This window comes from Lithobates pipiens, unplaced genomic scaffold (assembly GCF_037356315.1).
Source record: "Lithobates pipiens isolate NorthernLeopardFrog02 unplaced genomic scaffold, aLitPip1_a1.2 Scaffold_13, whole genome shotgun sequence".
In the NCBI taxonomy this organism is placed as follows: domain Eukaryota; kingdom Metazoa; phylum Chordata; class Amphibia; order Anura; family Ranidae; genus Lithobates; species Lithobates pipiens.
Window position 1 is genome coordinate 242351201 of NW_027507718.1, and position 21388 is coordinate 242372588.

The 21388-nt window shown below is 47.8% G+C and overlaps 2 protein-coding genes across 9 annotated transcripts in view; both read left to right on the top strand.

Annotated features, from left to right (window-relative positions):
* The window catches only part of ANKRD17 (ankyrin repeat domain 17), a 217824-nt gene extending 211110 nt beyond the window's left edge, over positions 1–6714 (top strand). For all 8 annotated transcript variants that reach the window (XM_077476428.1, XM_077476431.1, XM_077476429.1 and 5 more), the window contains one exon: positions 6066–6714. In XM_077476428.1, the coding sequence (XP_077332554.1) occupies positions 6066–6125 (60 nt within the window). In that variant the 3' untranslated portion in view covers positions 6126–6714. The remainder of the gene's footprint in view (positions 1–6065) is intronic.
* On the top strand, positions 2898–4855 carry LOC143974745 (uncharacterized; the record flags this gene model as incomplete). Its single annotated transcript, XM_077476436.1, is given in 1 exon segment — positions 2898–4855. A coding segment is annotated over 1 exon segment (863 nt), but the record flags the coding sequence as incomplete, so codon positions are not given.
* Positions 6715–21388: the final 14674 nt, after the last annotated feature.

The window sequence follows — 21388 nt, forward strand, 5'->3', positions numbered from 1 at the left end:
CTCTCTCTTCCCTCTCACTTTAAAAAAGTGGGATTTTTTTTATAGCAAAAATTAAGATGTGTTTTTCTCTTTCGTTTGAGACAACACTTTCAGTCTTGACCTTAATGTTATATTGCCACCTTCAGGAGTAGGACTAGGCAGAAAATAAAAAAACAAGCACAGCACTGCCTAGTGGTGGTCCTTACTGGCAGTAACCCCCCACTCTGCTCCCAGTAGCTCAGTTTTTTTCTGCCTAGTCTAGGAGAAGGACCTGGATCCCTGCTGGGACCTGTGGTTCTTTGGATTTTGATTTTCTGTAATGATCTGCAATCAACTGCTGGGCTGGGTGACAGGCTGGGTAATATAGATCCTGGTAGTCTCCCCAGCCTGGCCATCGAGCACGCACAGACCTTGGCTCCGTGCTGGGTTGGCCCTATTCTGAACCAGGGCGGCCGGTGAGGTAGGTCATATATGACCAGACTACTGCCGTTTGGGTCACAGTGTGCCCGTGGCAGACAGCCACTCCATCTAGGTGGGAGGTGGATGTGTCTGTGGAGTGCGACCAGCAATCCCTGCAGTAGGGGCAAGTATGGGCTCCACCAAGTTCAGGCACGGTGGAGCAGCTGGGTACTACCTTGGGGGGTTGATTTGGGGAGATGGCTTCCATGCTCTCCCTCTCTCCTCCCCTCCTTCCTGGGGCTGCTGCCATTTTCTGGGCACAGGGAGGGTTGTGAGGCACCCACCTGCCTAAGTGTCCTCTTCCAGGTGGTCTCAGGGCGTCCTGGTGCAGGGGGGATAACTGGCGTTTTTGTCTGCGTGCTGGGCTGCCATTAATGTGGGTGTAGTCACGCCCTTTTTCTTGGAGCCGCTACCATTTTCTCGGAGTGCGGCAGCCATTTTCCTGATGTCTCCAGGCACTTGTCTGGGGCAGCCATTTTCCTGTAGCTGCGTGAGAGGTATTCGGTTGGGCCTATAGCGCTGGATTCGCAATTGAAGCCAGGAAGAGCATGAGAGGTGCGCGGATCTGCTTGTGGCTTGGCGCTTCTGCAACAAGATGCACAGCACAGCTCCTCGGTCAAGGTGGTGAGATTTTCTGGGGGGCCCCTCAGTCTGTGGCAGCTAGGAGGGTGGTCTGCTCTGTCCCTTGCCTTAGGTCCGGGTAGTGACAGGCATGGCGTCTGAAGCAGATGCCTCTCCCCCAGACACCCCTGTGATGGCAGCTGGCTCCTCTGGGTCTGCGGTACCCCTGGACGCTTTGTCGGCATCCTGGAGTCCTTTATTTCCAGAGTGGAAGTGACGTAAGGGGGGTAAAAAAACGCCCCTTTCCTCTCCATCTTCCAGGAAGGACTCTGATCCAGACTCAGGCCCCGCTGTAGCGGGCGGGATCGGCAGGTGGTGTCCCGCAAGTGGTTGTCGCTGCCCTGTCTGGACGGTTCAGATGATGCAGGCCCTGAGCTTTCGGACAGTGAGGAAGAATCTTCAGCGTACGTTATGGAGCATGAGAAGGTGCTGGTGGGGGCACTGATCACGGCGATGTGGGATACTTTGAAAATTGATGCTACGGCTGGGGCATCTGCGGTGTTGGTCCCTTTTGGGTCTCACAAGCTGGTCCACTGCTAAGGTGTTTCCTTACCTGGCTTATTTTGATAAGTTTATTTATAAGGCTTGGGAACGCCCGCGGCGCTCTTTTCAGTTCCAAGGCGGTTTGCCCATTTGAGGAGAGTTTCTTGAAGAAATGGGCATCACCTCCGGTCATGGACCCTCCAGTGTCCATGTTAAATAAGGTATAATAAATAAGGAGAGAGACGGCGCCCTCTAAGTGCAGTAAGAAATTATTAAAATGTATTAAAACGGTTTAAAAACACTCACATTGGGTTAGTGGTGTAAAGGCACATCATAAATGCAATGTTTCATCCGTCCATAGGCACGACTTGCGGGGCTGCAGTACAGGGTTCACAGCGTTTTCCTTTCAGCCGATGGTCGGTGGCTTAGTCCATTCTTGTAGATGATTTTCAGGATGGTCGGAGAGGTGCTAGTCACTGTAGTGCCCTGGGTAGTATCTTTCAGAGAGTCTGTGTCATCAAGTGACGGGCTGAGGTAGGCGGCGCTTCGGAGCATGCATGCTCCCTTCATCAGGCTTTGATAATGACTTTGACAGTGGCCATGTTGGTAGAGGCCCCTTTAAGTACTGAATGGTGGGGGGGGGGAGGAGGAGAAGGGAAGAGGGGGGGGGGGGGGCGGTACCGGGAGATTGGGTAGAGAGTAACGAGGAGTGCGTACTGTGCGGGGATAAGTCATAATGAGAATGAAGGCAGTATAATTGCAGTGTGCAGAGGATTTTGTGTATACGCCGACGAGCGGCGTGAGTGAAACAGTAAAGCGCCGTGTGAAGGGGGATCACCATGGTGATGGAGCATGCGCAGTGGCCGGCAGGCATTCCCTAAGAAAAGGGAAGTACGGCGTGAGCGTCACTATGGTATCTGATGTGAAGGGGAAGGTAACTATGGTGACAAGACCTGCGCAATGAGAACCGGACATGCGCAATGGGGAAGAGCGGTTCTCAATAGAGACATCGGAATAGCGTCAGGGTAGTCATGGCAACGAAGTGGCTGTATAGGAGAAGGACGGATGACATTGAAAGAAAGGGGAAACCAAATACAGAAACGAAAAGACTGTGGAATAAGATAAAAAGAGATGGAACAGGCTATATAGTGAGAAATAAGAAAGGGAAAGTAACGGTGACCATGATTCCGGTGCAGGGGTCCCCTTCTTTCAAGGACCCTGCTGACAGAAGGCCCGAGGCCGTGCTCGGTCTATGTTTACGGTGGTGGGGTCGGTTCTTCATCCTTGACATCGCAAGCCCAACAAGCCGGCAGTCCGCTGCTGCATGAAGGTTTGTCCCCCACCAGACTTTTGGGTGACCAGCTGGGGTAGAATTTTGGGCCTCAGTTTGGCCCATGGTCGCTTGACGCCAGAAGAACCCCTTCCTGTCGATCAATGTTCTGGAGCTGCGGGCAATCAGGCTGTGCCTCTCCACGTGGTTGCAGCGGCTGCAGGGTCACCCAGTCAGGATCCAGTTGGACAGTGCCATGGCAGTGACTTGCGTCAATCATCATGGGGGATGTGGCGCTTGGCAGCGGCGCTGGAGGTCTCTCACATTCTGCAGTGGGCAGAGCATCGCGTGCCGGCTCTGTCAGCCGTTTACATTCCGGGTGTAGAAAACGGGCAAGCAGATTACCTCAACCGTCAGTTGCTGGATCAGGTGGAGTGGTCACTGCATCCAGAAGCGTTTCGTCTCATTTGCCTGCGGTGGGGCATGCCGGATCTTCTGGTTTCTCTTCTCCATTGGAAGGTGCATAGATTTGTGGCCAGAACAAGTGATCTCTTGACGGAGGTGACGCTGGTGGCTCCACGTGGGTATTATGAACTCATTTATGCCTTCCCTCCTCTCAAACTCCTTCCTCGTCTGCTGCGCAGGGTAGAGACCGAGGGGATTCCGGTAACTCTAGTCGCCCCAGACTGGCATGGGCACCCCGGCATCGTACGGATGATGGCAGACATTCCTTGGCGGCTGCCGGTGTGGGAGGATCCTCTGTCCCAGGGTCCGAGAATTCCACCCTGCTTTAACGGCATAGCTGTTGAAAGCCAGGTCCTGAGGGACCGAGGACTGATGACTTCTGTGATTTCCACTATGTTGAGGGCATGCAAGTCCACTTCTCGGAAGATTTATCATCGCTCCTGGAAGGCTTACATCTTTGTTTGTTTTGAGGCTGTGGGGTGAGATCCGTGTTCCTATTTGGTATTTAGGATCCTGGTGTTCCTGCAGCGTGGAGTCTTATCAGAAGCTTGCTTTGAGCACCATCAAGGGGCAGATATCTGCTATGGCTATCTTTTTTTCAGCGGCCATTGGTGGCTCACTCGGTGCACGCGTTTATTCAGGGGGTTCGCCATGTGGCTTCCCCGGTATGCCCGCCGCTGCCCCTGTGGCATCTGAATCTGGTGTTTTCGGTACTCCAGAAACCACCATTCGAGAACATTAGGGAGATCCCCCTTATGCGCTCTCAAAAAGTTGTCTTTCTAGTGGCTATTACATCCGCGAGGCGGGTTTCTGAGCTGGCGGCCTTGTCATGCAAGTCTCCCTATTTATATCTCCACAAGGATAAGGCGGCGCTGTGTCCGCAGCCCTAGTTTCTTCCTAAGGTGGTGTCTGCCTTTCATCTAAATGAGGACATTGTGCTTCCTTCCTGGTGTCCTCGACCGTCTCACCCCAAGGAGTTCGCCTTACACCTGGGGAGCCCGCACCACATCTAAAGAGTGTATCTGTCTGCTGTGGTTCCTTTTCATAGGTCGGATTCACTGTTTGTCTCTGTGGCTGGTCCAAGAAAGGGCCTGGTGGCTGTCGGCCACTATATCTCTTGGATAAGACAGATTGTTGTCCAGGCTTATGCCATAAGGGGGTGGGTGCCTCCCTTTCCCGTCACAGCTACCTGGTCGTCTGTACACACTTTCACCAAGTTTTACAGTGGATAGATGTTTTAGGTGGATGTTGGCGCATCTTCGGATGCGTGTTTTGGCCACAAAGTTTTGCAAGCAGCCGTCTGAGGTTGCAGCTCCTCTTGGGAAGTTATTTTGTTGTGGGAGGAGCTTTTTTTTTTTTTTGTGTTCCCACCCCTCGTTGTGGCACTACTTTGGGACGTCCATAAGGTCAAGACTAAAAGTGCTGTGTCCGTCAATGAACGAAAGAGAAAATGGGATTTTTTTTTCTACTTGCCGTAAAAATTCCTTTCTCTGAAGTTCATTGACTGACACAGCACCCACCCCTCCTGTTTGTTTGTACTGCTTCATGACGAACTGAGCTGCCGGGAGCAGAGTGTTGGGGGGGGGGGGGGGGGGGTGGGGGAGAGAATGTTTCACTGCCAGTAAGGACCGCCCCTAGGCGGTGCTGTGCTTGGTTTTTTTTCTGCCTAGTCATACTCCTGAAGGTGGCGATATAGCCATCTTTTTTCAAAGGCCTTTGGCTTTTTACTCGTTAAAATCTTTTGTTCAAGATGTTGCTAATGTCAGGACCCCTTTCCCTAGGACCTTAATTTCGTTCTCTTTGCCTTGCCGAAACAGCCTTTTTAACCTATATGGGATATTCACCTATAGATTCTTCCAGCAATGTAGCCTCTTTGGTTGCCATATCCATCATACTCCTCTGAACTGGCAGACTTTTTTTCTGTGAAGTGTATTTCCTTATACTTCGCAACAACGTTGTATTGCAGCTAAGACCACCCTCTCATTGTGAGTAAAGCTTGTGCACTTGGGTATCCAAGGCTTGTGACAACAGAAGGTACTATGCAATAGTTTTGAGGAAGAGACCCCTTTGGCTGAGTAGTGGTAGATAAAGGAAGAAATGGCTGTACATCAATTGAAATCCAAAATGTTGTTTGATCACCAAGATGACATCAAAGGACACAACACACTGGTCTTGTATGTCAAACAGTACAGTTGTGCTTAATCATTACCATAGTTTGTTGGTGTTCTTTAATGTCATCTTGGTGATCAATAAATGTAATGTTGCATATCAATCGATGTGCAGCCATTTCTTTCTTGATCTACTTACCCACGGAGGTGGGCCGGGCAAGCACTTGGTTGGACATTCCTATCTGGCCCTAATTTATCCACCTGGAGCGGCGAGTCCTTTTGTTTCTTGGCTGAGTGGTGGTAGTTGGCCATAGAAGTGTGACAGCCTTTTTCTTGTGCGGTAGGAGCACCTTTCTCCCAGTAACTTCCTTGATGAATTCATCAAAGGATTCCTCAAATAGGCATTTATCTTAGAAGGGCATGCTTATAAGATGCTGCAAATAACACATGGTCTATGAATATAAGTCCTGTATTGAACTCCAAAATGAGGAATTTAAAAGCAAGTCAAAATTACTACAGTCTTCTCTGCATTAAAAACCTGCCTGCAAGCAATTTTTTTTAAGAGGAGTTTAGTTTCACTTTACTTTGGTAACTGACCTCTTCGTATGATGAAATAAAATTGTACTACATGTTTGCAACTCTGTTCAAAGCTTTTGCATAAAATTGTCTTTTCTTTCCAGGTATGGACTGGAACCTGGACTCCCCACATGAACAGTGTACACATGAACCAGATGGGTTGATTTAGATGGTGTCGCCAGCATGGAAAATCCTTCAGCGAGTAGGAAATTCAAACACAGATACCTTCATCCCACAGAGGCAAAAAGATGACATACTACCAGATCATTCTACTGATGTGCTTGACTGAAGTGTGTAGGCTTTTTGCAGAAGAATTTACTAACTGACCTTTTTCTGTGACCGTTGTGACAGCCCAGTTCTCATCACCATGAATCTCACTATAGTTAGCCTTCTCCCACCTTTATTTTATTTTCCTTTTTTCTTTTACCTTTTTTGCTTTTTTTTCTCCCTTTTCTTTTGTTTATAAACATAACTTTATTTTTTGTTTCCTTGAAGCTGTTTGGCTGGTTGGTTTTAGTACTGTAAACTGCTTCTGAGCAAACAGACAAATTAGCAAAATTACATAACTGATTCTGAAGTTTTAGAATGGCAAATAAATGTACAATTGTTTACATAACAGAAATGGCTAAGCAGAGAATTCAATATGTCAGTATAGAGGCTCTACATTATGTAGACTTAAATTAATGTGAGATGTACCTTCATATTCAGAAATCTGGATGTTTCCTTCATACATTAAACTATTAATAAGCATAACTTGTATGTGTTTAGTGTTTTCTTTTTATTTAAAGCGTTTCTGATTTACTTTGCCATAGCACAAAAAAGAGTGACTGTGTGTGCTTCTCGGTACACTGGAATCATGTAAAAACATTGTATTTGTGAATCAGAACACTACAGCTAGCGTAGGGAAAGCACACACTGAGTCTGATTTGCTGTAGGAGTTGAGAATTTTCACCAAAATTGTGAATATTCACTTCAACCTTCCAATATTTGTTTGATTTGAATACATGTAGATGCTTTTTTTCGTCTTCGATATTATGGATAATTTAAGTTCATTTTTACACGTCCTTTTTTTATTTATTCATTGATCATTCTGCAATCTTCAGTCCAATATAATCTCTGAATTCAGCAGTTGGCAACAAGCAGCTAGCAATAATTCTGGTATGAGTGCAAAAAAACTGCAGTAGTTAATTGGTACCTCATACAGAGCACCCCATAAGATACCTAAATTCTAGGAACTACAACACAAGATACAGTTACTGATAAGCTAGTTCCAGCAACATTTGAGGGGTGTTCTAGGCAGATCAGCAATAAATCTCAGAATATCCCCTTGACACGCTACTTGAACAAAAAGGAAACAATATAAAGAGATTCCTAACAGAATTCAATGGGCCATCACAGAGATAATATCTATAACCATTCTAAAGTTAACTGAATGCTATGTTATACAAATATATGCTGAATAAAGTTAACTGAATGCTGTGTTATGCAAATATACAATAAGCCACACACGTTAAAGCTTTTGCAAAGTGTGGTCTTTTTTTTTTTTAATTTTCTTTTAAATCTTTAACCCAGTTTCAATGTTCTTAATCTATAGAAATGCATAAATTGGTATGTCTGGACTTTTGTGTCTACACCAAAGACGGCAAAAGAGACAGAGGAGGCTGATCTTAAAGGGACATCGGCCCCCGAAAAGGAAGAGGCAATTATGCCTCATTTATAAAGTCTAACAGTGCCCACAAGTGCCACCTATCAATGCCCACCAGTGGTGCCAATCAGTGCCACCTAAAAGTGCTGCCTATCAGTGTGACCGATAGGTGCCCATCAGTGCCGCCTCATTAGTGTAACATCAATGACGGACAAAAAATTACCCATTTTAAAATTTAAAAACAAAATTAAAAAAAAATTATTTTTAATTTGGTCTTTTTACATTTAAAAAAAATAAAAATCGCACAGGTGATCAAATACCACCATAAGAGAGCTCTATTTGGGGAAAAAAAAATGATAAAAATGTAATTTGGGTACAGTGTTGTATGACCGTGCAATTGTCATTCAAAATGCGACAGCTCTGAAAGCTGAAAATTTGTCTGGATAGGAGGGGAGGGTTTAAGTGCCCAGTAAGCAAGTGGTTAAGAAGTTGAAGCTATCCCCTGTATTAACCTTGCCTTGAAACGTCATGGTTCAGATTTTCTTTACTAGTGTTCTGTGAAGTTGGACACCCTTTCTTTAGCTCTTCTGAAAAATATTTTAGTGTATTTTTGTTAGCCTTTTATTTTTGCTTTGTTGATTTAAATCAAGATATTTGGTACGCCATAATTTATTGTACAACACATGTACGCACACACAACTTAATTATTCATTTATACTGAGGCTATGTGGCCATAAAAAGAAGAAATTCCTGCCCAGGCATAACCCCTCCCAACTCCAGCAAGCCTGAGATTTTTTTTTTCTAGGGTCTAAAGCTGCTGGATGTCCTTTATGGAAGCTATTGAGCATCAGGAACCCTCTACACCTGTGGTCATCAACCCTGTCCTTGGGGCCCACTAACAGGCCAGGTTTTATGTATTACTTTGGGGAGATGCAGTCTAGAATACTGCAATTGCTGAGCAGCAAATGATATCACCTGTGATGTATATCAGTTATCTTGCAAACCTGGCCTGTTAGTGGGCAGAGAACAGGGTTGATGACCACTGCTCTAGACATTAGTCTTACCAGGAGGAATCTCAGGCAAAAGAACACTGGAAGCTTTCTGGTGGACATGGTACACACCATCCTTCTGACAGAATCTTCTTCCCTTAAAGTCACTGGTTTTGGTTTTAGCTACCAACTAAAATTCCAGAGTCCTTTTCAGTGTACCCTTGCTTATGTGATGTATGTGGATTTGGATCACATGTAGAAGCTGATTTTGCCACCTAAGCATTTTGCTCACCAGTACTCCCATGGTCGAAGAATTCTAGAAAAATTGGACTCTGGCAGCTGATCGTTTTTTTTTTTTTCTTCCCCATTTTAATAAGACTTTAATGGTCCCAGTGGAGGAGGTCCTGGCCTTTAACCCCTTCACGCCTAAGTGGTGGTTCACACTGGGGTTGTCAGCCTGACAAGTCGCGCTCCATTCAGTACAATGGTACCATTCTAATAAGAGCAACTCAAGTCGCTCTGACTTAGAAAAAGGTTTCTGTACTACTTTGGGATGACTTTGGCGCAGCTTGCATTGACTTCTATTAAAGAAGTCATTTTTAAGCCGCGCTGAGGTCAGGCTGTGCGGGGCAGCTTCAGAGTCGGACGACTTTGAAGCCACCCCTGTGTGAACTGGCACTAAGGGTAAAACCAATGTTAATGCCTAAGCACAACTTTGCAACTCTGACGTGTTTAGTAAAACCGTACGTATAGCTGCAACTCCTTTGTGTATCCAGGTGGATTATACCTTGTTTTTCTTTTAAGATGAATTGGGCTTTCATTTAGTGGTAAATGGTAATGGATGTTTCCTGGTGTGTGTTTTATTATTATTATATTTTTTTTATTCTTTTTAGTTTTTTATTATTATAAAAGGAAAACACCTGAAATGGTGAAAAGAGTGTGTAGATATAGAGATATGTATCTCTATCCTAAAACACCTTGATAGTAATTTTAAATGTAGCAGCCCCCCCATTTCTGGTGGCCTGGTGGTGACCCCCAGAGATGAGGAGGGCTGACATTCCTCCTTGGGGTGCAGGTTACTGGGCATGGTGGGTGGTATACAAGGTAGAAAAATAGCTGCCAGTCACTTTTATGCTTGAACAAAGATGTTTATTTTTCACAACAACCGCAGACTGGTAGATTGTTAGACTACTTAGACAAAAATGTAGGAAGTTAGCAGTACAGAAAAAGAGCCTTTAAGCTGGAACCAGCAATCTGTACTTTAGAGCATATGCTGTCTCCTATAGCAACTGAACTTAACTCACCAAAGGTGCAGGAATTCTATGGACAATTCCATCTCAACACTTTCCCAGGCTCTCCATGGGTCCCCGATTCATACAAGTCATCTCCTGGTATTTCATCTCAGGTCTTCTTTCATCACATGCCTAGGCCTCAGGCCCTACCCAGCAGGAGCTGTTCCTCATCCTGCCCCTCACCACCCCCCCCCCCCCCCACCTAGATCACCTGACTTTCTCCAAATACCTTCTCCCAGCATTCATAGTAGCTAGTCTTCCCTTTGACGTATGTTTATTCATAACCTGAATTCCCTGTAGCTCATTGCACTAATGTCTAAGGCAACAGTGCCACCTACTGACAACAAGGAGAAGCAGCAGAAACAGCTGAAACTGGAATTGGGATGACACCCATTTGATCCATAAAGGCTACAAATTAGCCAGGCTAGCTACCACCTAGCACAGCTAAATTTACCTGCAGCCCTGTTTTAGGACAAGGGTGCTACATAAAACATGCTTTAAAAAAAAAAAAAAAAAAAAAAAAAAACCTTCATCTTTGACCCAAACACTAACCCTGGTACTGACCTTGATCTAGTGTTTTTTTTTTTTTTTTTTTTGTTTTTACACACATTCTCTCTCTGCAAGGAAACACAGGGGCTTTGGAGACTATCACAGCGATCATGTGACCCAGAACCGGGAGTCATAGACAACTGGGTCTGCAGTGTGGTGTCCACAGGCTACAAGCTGGGGTGTTTCTGCTTTCCCCCTTCATGCATTTAAGTGTATCTTTTAGTTCTAAAAAAGCAGTTTTCTTTGTGGCTCTGTAGAGACCAAGTTATCACACCTGTGCCCAGAATAAACGGCTTCTATTACAACCTGTCCACAGTTCCCAAGTCAAATTGAGACATCCAGCCTATTCTGGACCTCCAAAGGTCTCAAATGCCTATAGATACAAAAGTTAGAGTCCACACAGTTTGTGATTGCTTTATCAAAGGGACTTCCTGGCGTCGGTGAATATCAAGGACGCCTACTTACACATTTTAGTTTTCCAACATCCGCAACACTTTCAGTGATTCACAGAAGTGTGTTGGTGCTATCGGTTTGTGTTTCTGCCTTTTGACCTATCTACAATCACAGGGTGATTACTAAGGTGATGGCTCTGGTCTCAGGTTGTTGGGAACCAGGGGTATCCCCATCATGGGGTACCTGGATGACCTGCTTCTCAGGGAGCAACTGATATTGAATGTCCAGCAATCACAGAGATTAGTCTGCACTGGAAGGCGTCTGATGTGGATCTCTTGGCTTCCAGATTCAACAACAAACTGGACAGATTTACATCCCTAACCTGGTGTTTGGTGTAGATGCCCTGGAAACGCCTTAAGACTAGTTTTTCCTCATTCATTGATGGACGCAGTTCTTCTGATACTTGACCGTGGGGTTTATAGCACCATCTACAGGAGTAGGACACTAGGCAAAAAAACGCACCACCTATGGGCAGTCCTAGCTGGTATAAATCCCTTCACTGCTGTAGGCATGACACTTTTTTTCTATATACAAAGGAATTGCTCTATCCTAAACCATATGAACGTCCAAATCAGTGTAATAAAACAGGCAAAGTGAAAGATGAGATATAAACCAACCAGTGAAAAAAGTAAACCTATATTCCCCAAAAATTGGTTTAAAACATGAATTAACACATTTATGGTGAGTGTCCATGTATAATTCCAGTGCAATGCATGAATATTCAGCGGTAAGTTCTTTTACATCCCAACAGAGAAAATTAAATTGGCCTCTTACTAGATAGGATGGACCCCAGGTTATAGGGATCGATAAGACACGGTTGAGTAACAAAGTAACCACCTGCGATGTTCCACTGCCGCCTCCAAAGTTACGCTCTGCCGCTGATACAATTGATCCACCAGAGAATATGGAATGATTTTCAAGCAATTCCAAAGCTTCCAATCAATCTGCTAAATGGCTCTTCAGCGTGTATGAAAATTCAAAGAAGGGTAGACTTTTTTTTTTTTCTGCCTAGTGTTTAAGGGCCTAGTTCCCTGCTGGGACCTGTAGTCCCATAGCTTTTTTTTCCTGCGGAGATCTTCAATCAACAGCCAGGCTGGATAATCTGGACCCTGTGGTCACCCCAGTCTGACCAATGAGTGCACAGACATTTTAGCTAAGCACTGGGTTGGTTGTGACAAGTCCCACCCAGGGCCAGGGCGGCTGACAAATTAAATGTCTCACAGGGGAAACACATGACTGGGCGCCCAGGTCCGTGTCAGTTTTACCCTGTTCGTCCAGTGGCAAGTAGGATCTGTCATGGGATCCTCACCCACATACTGCTGGATCGATGGGTAGATGCTTCCTCCCTATGGGGGCAGGTACTCCCTAAGGTGGGGATCTCCCCTGGCCTCTGGTATTTCTTCCTGGCCTGTCTCCCTCCCCTCCTCCTACCTTCCAGGGAAAACTTTTCCTGGATGTGAGGGTGGCTTTCTTGGTTATGTCTGTAGGTTCTACATGGTGGGGGTCACCTCCAGGGGTCCAGGATGCCGCATTGCAGCTGCCATGTGCTTTACGGTGGCCCGCAGTAATTTTCCTGATGATCTGGCAGCCATTTTGTGGTGGATTTCCCTATTTACTTTAATGTTTAACCACGTAAGGACCGAGCCTCTTTCTGAGATTTGATGTTTACAAGTTAAAATTTGTTTTGTTTTTTTTGCTAGAAAATTACGTAGAACACCCAAACATTATATATATTTTTCTAATACCCTAGAGAATAACATGGTGGTTGTTGAATGGCGACAAACTTTCTCTTATATTCACCGACCGACACAGCTCCTCTCTGTAACTAAATGGGTTGTATAGCCTGCTATTAGGCAAAATTGTTACACAATACACAGAACTTTTAATCCCGCCCCAGGGGGGCAGACCCTGTGCTTTCAACCCTCCTCACTGCTCCCAGCAGCTTCAGTTTTTATTTTGCCTAGTAAGGAGAAAGACCTAGGAACCCCGTGGGCCCTCTCGGTCCATGTTTTTGCTGCAGGTTTGCTGCTTTTTGCGCAAGATAAGATCCTGAGATCTATCAACTGCCGGCTGGGTAATGATATCCTTGTAGTCTCCCCAGTCCGGCCATCGAGCATGAGCAGGCCGCAGCTAAGGCTCGGCAGGCCACGACATGCCTCAGCTCCAGAGGTGGTCGGTGATCGTCAATGTTCCGCGGTATACATATGACCGGGCTACTGTTGTCTGGATCACAGTATATCGGGTCAACAGCTACCCTGTAACTGTGCAGGAGTAGGTCTGTGATGGAATGTCTCCCAGCTCTTCAGGACTGGTAAGTACGGCTCTCCCTGCCTCAGTGGGGTGAGCGGCTGGGCATTCCCTGGGGGGTCGATTCGGGGGCCACCTCACCTCCCTATCTTCTCTCCCAAGTCCCTATCACCTCTCCTTCCCCCCTCTGAGGGGGGTGGCTGCTTGCGCTGCAGGCAGTGTGTGTGTGGTTTGCTGTTTTCTCACCTGTGGGGGCTCTGTGCGGCTGGCGTTGGTCCCGGTCTGGGGGGGTCCCAAAAGGCGTTTGTGGAGGTTGTTCTGGCTGTAGGCAGGCAGCACGTTTTTATTTTTTGTTCTGTCACCTCATGGCGCTGTCCGGCGGCCATCTTGGATTTGGGAAAGCTGGTATTCTCCAGGTGAGCTTCAGCAGCCATCTTCTTTAGGATCTCCTATTAGTTGCATTGGTGGCCATTTTCTTGAAGCCTGAGAGCTTTTTTCGCCGCTGTTCTCTTGTGGCAGCATTACATGTGCTCTCACTTGCTGTTTCCTGTATCCACTGTGTATACAGGATGTTGAATGGCTCTTTGCTGAACGCTGAAGCTAGCTCTGCAGAACCTTTCACCGCTATTTATAGCTGCTGCTGACACAGTTTTCTCCTCTCTGCAACTGGGAACCACCTAGGGATTACAGGCACTGCTAGTGGCATCCACAGCACGCCCTAGGGTGGTGAGTCTAGCTCGAAGTACCCCCCCACGTGGCGGCAGCAGGAGGGTGGGACCTTCATTGTCCTAAGTCCCCTCGCAGGTGGCAGACAGGCTAGGGTCAGCATGGCTTCATAAACTGGTGTTTCTTCCCCCGAAATCCAGGCTATAGCAACCGGGTCACCTGCGATTAGCACGGTGCACATGGACACCCTGACGGCGGTCCTTGACTCCTTTGTTGCTAAGATAGAGGTGGCACGTGGCAGGAAAGGTGCACGTAAGAGGTCCCTACCCCCCGTCCTCTGGGGAGAGCTCTGATGCAGACTCTGGCCCTGCTGTGGCTGGTGACCCCTGCTCTGACCTATCAGATGTGACTGACCAGGACAGTGAGGATGATTCCCCGTCCGGGTCCGGGTGTGACAAATCGCTTGTTGGAGCACTTATCACAGCTGTGCGTGATACCCTGAAGATTCAGGAGCCAGCGGATCCCTCTGCTGATGTACCGCTCCCTTTTCGGGTCCCCAAAAATTTGGCGGTGCGTTACCCCTTTGAGAAAATCCTTCGCAAAAAGTGGTCGGCTCCTCCGGTCGTGGATCCCCTAGTATCTAGGTTAAATAAAGTAACCACGATGCCGGTTGAGGGGACTCCTGCATTCAAGGATCCCACGGACAGGAAGGCCGAGGCGGTAGGGTCAGCCGTGCAACCTGTACTGGCATCCGCACTGGTGTCGCAGACACTGACGGAGTGAGCAAAACTTTTGCACCGCGAATTGGGAGAGAACGCCTCCCCTGTCTGCATGGAGCTAGCAGACCAACTAGTGCAAGGCCTTAAGTACGTTTGTGACGCAGCCCTGGATACTCTCCTTTATCCAAGGCTTCAGTGTCAGCTGTGGTGCCTCATTTGGCTGAAATGCTGGTATGCTGACCAGGCATCCAAGAAAGCCCTGACAGATCTTCCCTTCCTTGGCGAGTGGCTCTTTGGAGCCTCGTTGGATGACATTATTAAAAATGCCACTGTTGGTAAGAGTACACTACTCCCACAGGCCAGGAAGGCTAAGGAGCCTCACAAGCAGCTTTTTTGTCTGCCCGGTGCTTCGGAAAAACGCCCCCAGCCCGACAGGACGCCCACAGACGGTCAGAAGCGTCCCTGGAACCGCAAGCCTGCAAACAAAAGTGCTACCGCATGAAGGTTTGCCCCCACCCACTTTTCGGGTGGGGGGTCGTCTTCGGGAGTTTGCAGCCTGGTGAACCACCCAGTTATCCGACCAATGGGTGTGCGATCTGATTTCCACAGGCTACAAGATAGTTTCTCTCTTGGCCGCCAAACAGATTCTTCCCCTCCAGCATACCTGTGTCCCCAGTTTGCTGGGAGGCTGTTAGGGGCGGTACGGGACTTGCTGAATCAGGGGGTGATTGTACCGGTTACTCAAATCTGTTTGTGGTTCCCAAGAAGGAAGGGGTGCATCCAATCTTGGACTTGAAGGCCCTCAATCACTTGTAAAAGTGCAGAGGTTCAGAATGGAATCAGTTCGCTCAGTAGTCGCTGAACTCCATCAAAGGGACTTCCTGGCGCCCTTGGACATCCAGCATGCTTACCTGCACATACCCATTTGCCTTCGGCATCAAAAATTTCTGCGTTTGACAGTCGGGGAAGCCCACTACCAGTTTGAGGCTCTTACTTTTGGCCTGGCATCAGCCCCCCCCGAGTCTTTACCAAAGAACTGGCTCCAGTATTGGCGTTGCTGAGGCAACACGGGATCGCGATCGTGGGTTACCTAGACAATCTCCTCCTGAGAGCATCTTCCGCCTCAGAATTAGAGGAGGATGTGGCGATCACCTTGCAGACCCTGCAAGAATTTGGGTGGCTGTTGAACCTAAAGAAGTCGGTGGTCATACCGACTCAGCGTCTGGAATACCTGGGGTTACTATTGGACTCCAGGGCAGCGAGGGACAAATTGATGACTCTCAGATCGGCGGTCAATCTACTGATGAGCCGCAAGTGGTCATCGCTCAGCTTTTGCATGCGAGTGCTGGGGCTCATGGTAGCCTCCTTCAAGACGGTACCTTATGCCCAGTTCCACACCAGAGTCCTGCAGAAGGAGATTTTGACGAAGTGGGACAAATCTCAGTTGTCCCTGGATCGGCAGATCCAGGTGAGTCAATCAGTCAGGGACTCCCTGATTTGGTGGTTGAGGTCCCCGGTAAAACAGTCCGGGAAATCGTTCCTTCCTCTGACATGGACGGTGATCACTACAGACGCCAGTCTGTCCGGCTGGGGTGGAGTGATGGGGATTCAGTCGGTTTAGGGCCTCTGGTCGGCGGAGGAATCCAAGTTGACGATCAATCTGCTCGAATTGAGAGCAATCAGGCTGTGCCTCCACACATGGTCGATGAATCTTCAAGGGCGTCCGTTCAGGATACAGTCAGACAACCCCACGGCTGTGGCGTACATAAATCAAGGGGGAACAAGAAGCTCAACCACTGCTCGGGAGGTCGCTCACATACTTCGGTGGGTAAAGCGACACTTACCAGCCCTGTGGTCCATTTACATCCCAGGGGTGGAAAATTGTCAGGCGGACTATCTGAGTCGACAGATGCTGGACCCAGGAGAATGGGCATTGCATCCGGAGATATTTCAGCTGCTGTGCCTGCGGTGGGGCACACCAGATGTGGATCTATTGGCCTCCTGTCTCAATCGGAAGGTACCAAGATTCGTGTCCAGGACCACAGATCCATGGGCAGACGTGTCAGATGTACTGTTGGCTCCGTGGGATCAGTACCAGCTGATCTACGCCTTTCCTCCACTAACACTGTTGCCATGCCTGCTGCACAGAGTGGAAACCGAGGGGATCCCAGTAATCCTGGTTGGCCCTGGTACGCAGACCTGGTGCGTCTGGTGGCAGACGCTCCCTGGCGACTGCCGTTGCGAGAGGACCTCCTATCTCAAGGACCAATCTTTCACCCTGCTTTACCATTGCTGGCTTTAACGGCATGGCTGTTGAAAGTCAGGTGTTGAGGAACCGGGGTCTGTCAGACTCGGTGATTCCAACTATGTTGAGGGTGCGGAAATCTTCTTCCAGGAAGATATACCATCGTACTTGGAAGGCCTATATCTCCATGTGTGAGGAGAAAGGGTGGCATCCGCGCTCTTTCTCTATATCCTGGATCCTGCTGTTTCTTCAGCAAGGTATAGACCAGAAGTTGGTGTTGAGCACCATCAAGGGGCAAATTTCAGCTCTGGCTGTCTTTTTCCAGCGACCCCTGGCGTCTCACTCATTAGTGAGTACTTTTGTTCAAGGGGTGCGACATGTAGTCCCTCCGGTGCGTCCTCCGTTACCTCCGTGGCATTTGAACCTGGTGTTGTCGGCGCTTCAGAAGCCGCCATTTGAGAATATCAGTGAGATTCCCTTGTTGACCCTTTCACAGTAAGTGGTCTTTCTAGTGGCCATCACATCGGCCAGGAGGGTTTCGGGAATTGGCTGCCTTATCATGCAAGTCGCCTTATCTGGTCATCCTCAGGGATAAGGTGGTGTTGCGTCCGCAACCGTCCTTTCTACCAAAGGTGGTGTCGGCTTTTCATATCAATGAAGACATTGTATTACCATCGTTGTGTCCTAAACCGAAGCACCCCAAGGAGGTGGCCCTTCACACTCTCGATGTGGTTAGGGCTCTGAAGGTGTACTTGTCTGCCACAGCCCCCTTTCGGAAGTCAGACTCACTGTTTGTTTCGGTGGCTGGTCCTAAGAAAGGCATGTCAGTCTCGTCGGCCACCATTTCCAGGTGGATCAGACAGATTGTAGTACAAGCCTATGCCTTGAAGGGGCAGGTGCCCCCCTTTCCAGTCACGGCCCACTCTACAAGAGCAATCGAAACGTCTTGGGCCTTCCGACACCAAGTGTCTGTCGCTCAGGTGTGTAAGGCAGCGACTTGGGCGTCTGTCCATATGGTTACCAAATTCTACAAGGTAGACGTCAGTGCATTGACTGATGCCTGTTTTGGCCACAAAGTTTTGCAGGTGGCTGTGTAATTGCAATTGAGTTTTTTCCTGGTTTTTCGATAAAAACGCAGTACTGTTTTGTTAATGCATTGATGCATTACTTCCGCAGTATTGCGGTCTGGGGGATCACTCCTGTTGAGGATGCCCGGTTATATGATGGAGTTTTTTCCACACACTGCTGTTTTTTTTTTTGTGGGTTTAGTTTCACTAGTTCCCACTTGCCATGGTGGCTGAAGTTTTTATGCTGTTTTTTCCCACCCCTCGTTTGTAACTAAATGGGAGTGCCAGAGAGGAGCTTTGTCGGTCAGTGAATTACAGAGAAAAGGATTTTACGGTGAGTACAAAAATCCTATTTTTATCCTTAAAAATCTCCGGAGGCGATGTTTAAAAAAATCTGCAGGTTGAATGTTTTGAATTACAGAGGAGGTCTAAGGCTAGAATTATTATTATTGCTCTCGCTCTAACGATCGCAGCAATACTTCACATTTGTGGTTTGAAAAGAGTTTTCATATGCAGGCCCTGCTCACGTATGCGTTCACTTCTGCGTGCCACTCGGCTGGATCAGGCGCTTTTAAAAAAAAATCAAAAAATTCTTATTTAGTTTAACTTTTAATATTTATTTTTACACTGTTCTTAGAAATAAAAGTGACGCCATTTTTTTTTAAATTAAACATCCCTTCTAATAGAAAAAAAAGCATGACAGGACTCTTAAATATGAGATCAAAAAGACCTCAGATCTCATATTTACACTAAAATGCAATAAAAAAATAAAATGAAACGTCATTTAAAAAAAAAAAAAGTCTCTTTAAGAGCTATGGGTTGTTTTGACGTTGCTTCTGCCCTGCAGTGGTATGGAGATGGGTGGGGGCCATCTTCTCCTCACTTATCTCCATACCACAGACGTGACAGGATCCGATTGCCTCCACCACTACCAACGGCTTCAGTAAACAGCAGAGGGCACCAGAGAGTGGCGGAAGGGGGGGCCCCTCCTGCCGCAAATTAAAAGTGATCTTGCGCCAAATTCCGCCACAGAGACCAATTCTAAAAGCGGTCCGCTGAAGAAGAGGATACTGGGGTTATGGTAGCTAGCTGCTGCCATAACAACGATCACTGTTCAAAGTACCAACATATAAAGACAACGGGCGGTCTGTAAGTAGTTAAGAATCCTGCAGGCCGTTGGGCAGAATTTGGCGCCCGCTCTATCTTTGCCATTGCAGTGTCGGCATGATGGCCTTGAGGCCATGATGTCTCAGATGCTTACTGAATGGGCCAGGGTTTTCTGCAGCATTGTTTGTTTACTAGACAAGTGGATATGGTAGACCAGGGCCTGAAGTACGTTCATGATGCATCCTTGGATGCCTGCTCTGCTACCTTCCAAGCTCTATGTCTCTGCGTTGGTGCTTCAGCTCAAATGCTGGTCTGCTTACCAGACTTCTAAAAAGGCTCTGGCGGATCTGCCTTTCCAGGGAGGCGTTGGACGTCTGTGCTACGTTGGATGAGAGCTTCAAGAGCACCTTCCTCCCACAGGCCAAGAAGGGAATTGAGCCGTGTCCATAGTCCAGGCCTTCCTTTACTTTCCACATGAGGTTTTCATTTCCCTAGCTCCTCTAACAAGAGCTGCATGCCTTTCAAGGCCCCAGTGGATAGTGCCAAGTGCTCCCGGACACACAAGTCCACCAAGCCTGCAAAAAATCCTCCATTTGGCACTGGCTTATATACATTAGAGGTATTTTCTGGTGTCCAAAGAGCTCAAGGATGCATACTTGCGCGTTCCCATCCTCAAGGGACATCAACAGTTAATTTGCTTTGTAGTGGGGGGGTGCAAATTATCATTTATATGGCGCTTCCCTTTGGGTTGGCCTCGGCTCCCTGAGTATTCTCCAAGGTACTGGCCCCAGTGCTGGTGTTACTGAAACAATTGGGGGTTTCCTGTGATGGGCTATCTGGACAGCCGGCTGTTATGGGCACAGTTTCAGGCCTCACTGCTGGACAATGTGGAGATCTTGATGTGTTCCCTGCAGGACTTTGGGTGGAAGGCTGGTCTGGGCCTTCTCAACTTGAAGCAGGCCATCTTGTATGCAAACTTTGGGTCTTGCATGCTGGCTTTGGGAATGCAGGTTCATAGTTGCCAACTGTCCCGAATTTCCCGGGATTAGGATATTTGTCCCGAATTAGTTTTGTCCCGGGAAATGTCCCCGGAAATTCGGTTTGTCGCGGGAAATTGAATTTCCCATTTTTTTGCCGCTGGCCGCTAGAGGCCGGCGGAGACATTGTCATGCGGCGGAGACATTTTTAAGAAGACCAGAAGTTGGTATACACCTGTGGCACCGCCCACCCCCGCTGCCAGTGTGTGTGTGTGTGTGTGTGTGTGTCAGTGTCAGTGTAAAGTGCAGTGGGAGGCGCCACAGTTAAACGTCTCCGTGCGGCAACTGTGGCCAGTCTGTCACTGTGGATGTCGGGGGCCAGTCTGTGAATGTGGGGGCCAGTGGGATGTCGGGGGCCAGCCTGTGGATGTGGGGGCCAGTCTGTGGATGTCGGGGGCCAGTCTGTGGATGTTGGGGGCCAGTCTGGAGATGTGGGGGCCGGTCTGTGGAGTATGTGGGGGCAGGTCTGTGCAGGATGTGGGGGGGTCGGTCTGTGGATGTCAGAGGGGCACCAGATGTAAGGAGGGGCTCTGCTGATGGACACAGATGTGAGGAAGGTACCTCTGATGGGGCACCTGATGTAAGGACAGACTCCGCTTGGGACACCTGATGGCATCTGGAGGCAGGCAACGTGGCTAGTGACGCGCGCATGGCTACCACTGATTCTGCATTATGGTGAGTTGAATGATTTCATTTCATATTACAATGTAATAATAGAAATAATGAGCTTCAATCATCCTGACACCATAACAGTCATGGCGCCGGGATGATTGAAGCGCCAACACCAGGTATTGTCAAACTCTGGAAAACACATATTGCTGTGTAGGATCGGGGGGCTGCTGTCTCTCCTTTCCCTCTCCTTTCCCTCTCCATTCCCCTCCTTTCCCTCTCCATCCCGCATTCATTTCAGGATCTAACCACACCCTTTGAGTCACGCCCCATGTAAGCCACGCCCACTATTTTGCGTAAACCACGCCCATATTTCGCCGCTGCGCGAGCCGCGTTTTTGCCATTTCCTATGCCACACCTATAAACACATGCCCCCGCCCCCTAATTATACCACGACTCCACCTACTGCCCAAAAAGTATCCCAAATAATTTTTTTTCAATGTTGGCATCTATGCAGGTTGAGAGAGCAGCGCTGCCGCAGATGGACACAGCACTGGACCGAGAGGACTAAACCTGCCCATAAATTATCATGTGTGTTTTTTTTTTTTTTTGTGTTCAGCCAGCTGGTTGTAGAACATAACTGAACTGATACCCCCATCTACACATTGAGTTCTAGATGAGGTGAATCCTCTCTACTGTATCATTGTAGTCTGACTCCCCCACCTTCCTTCTGTCAGAATACACAAATCAGCACTACAGCAGTGATCAAACTGAAAATTTTCAGTATTCCTGTTTGATTGAC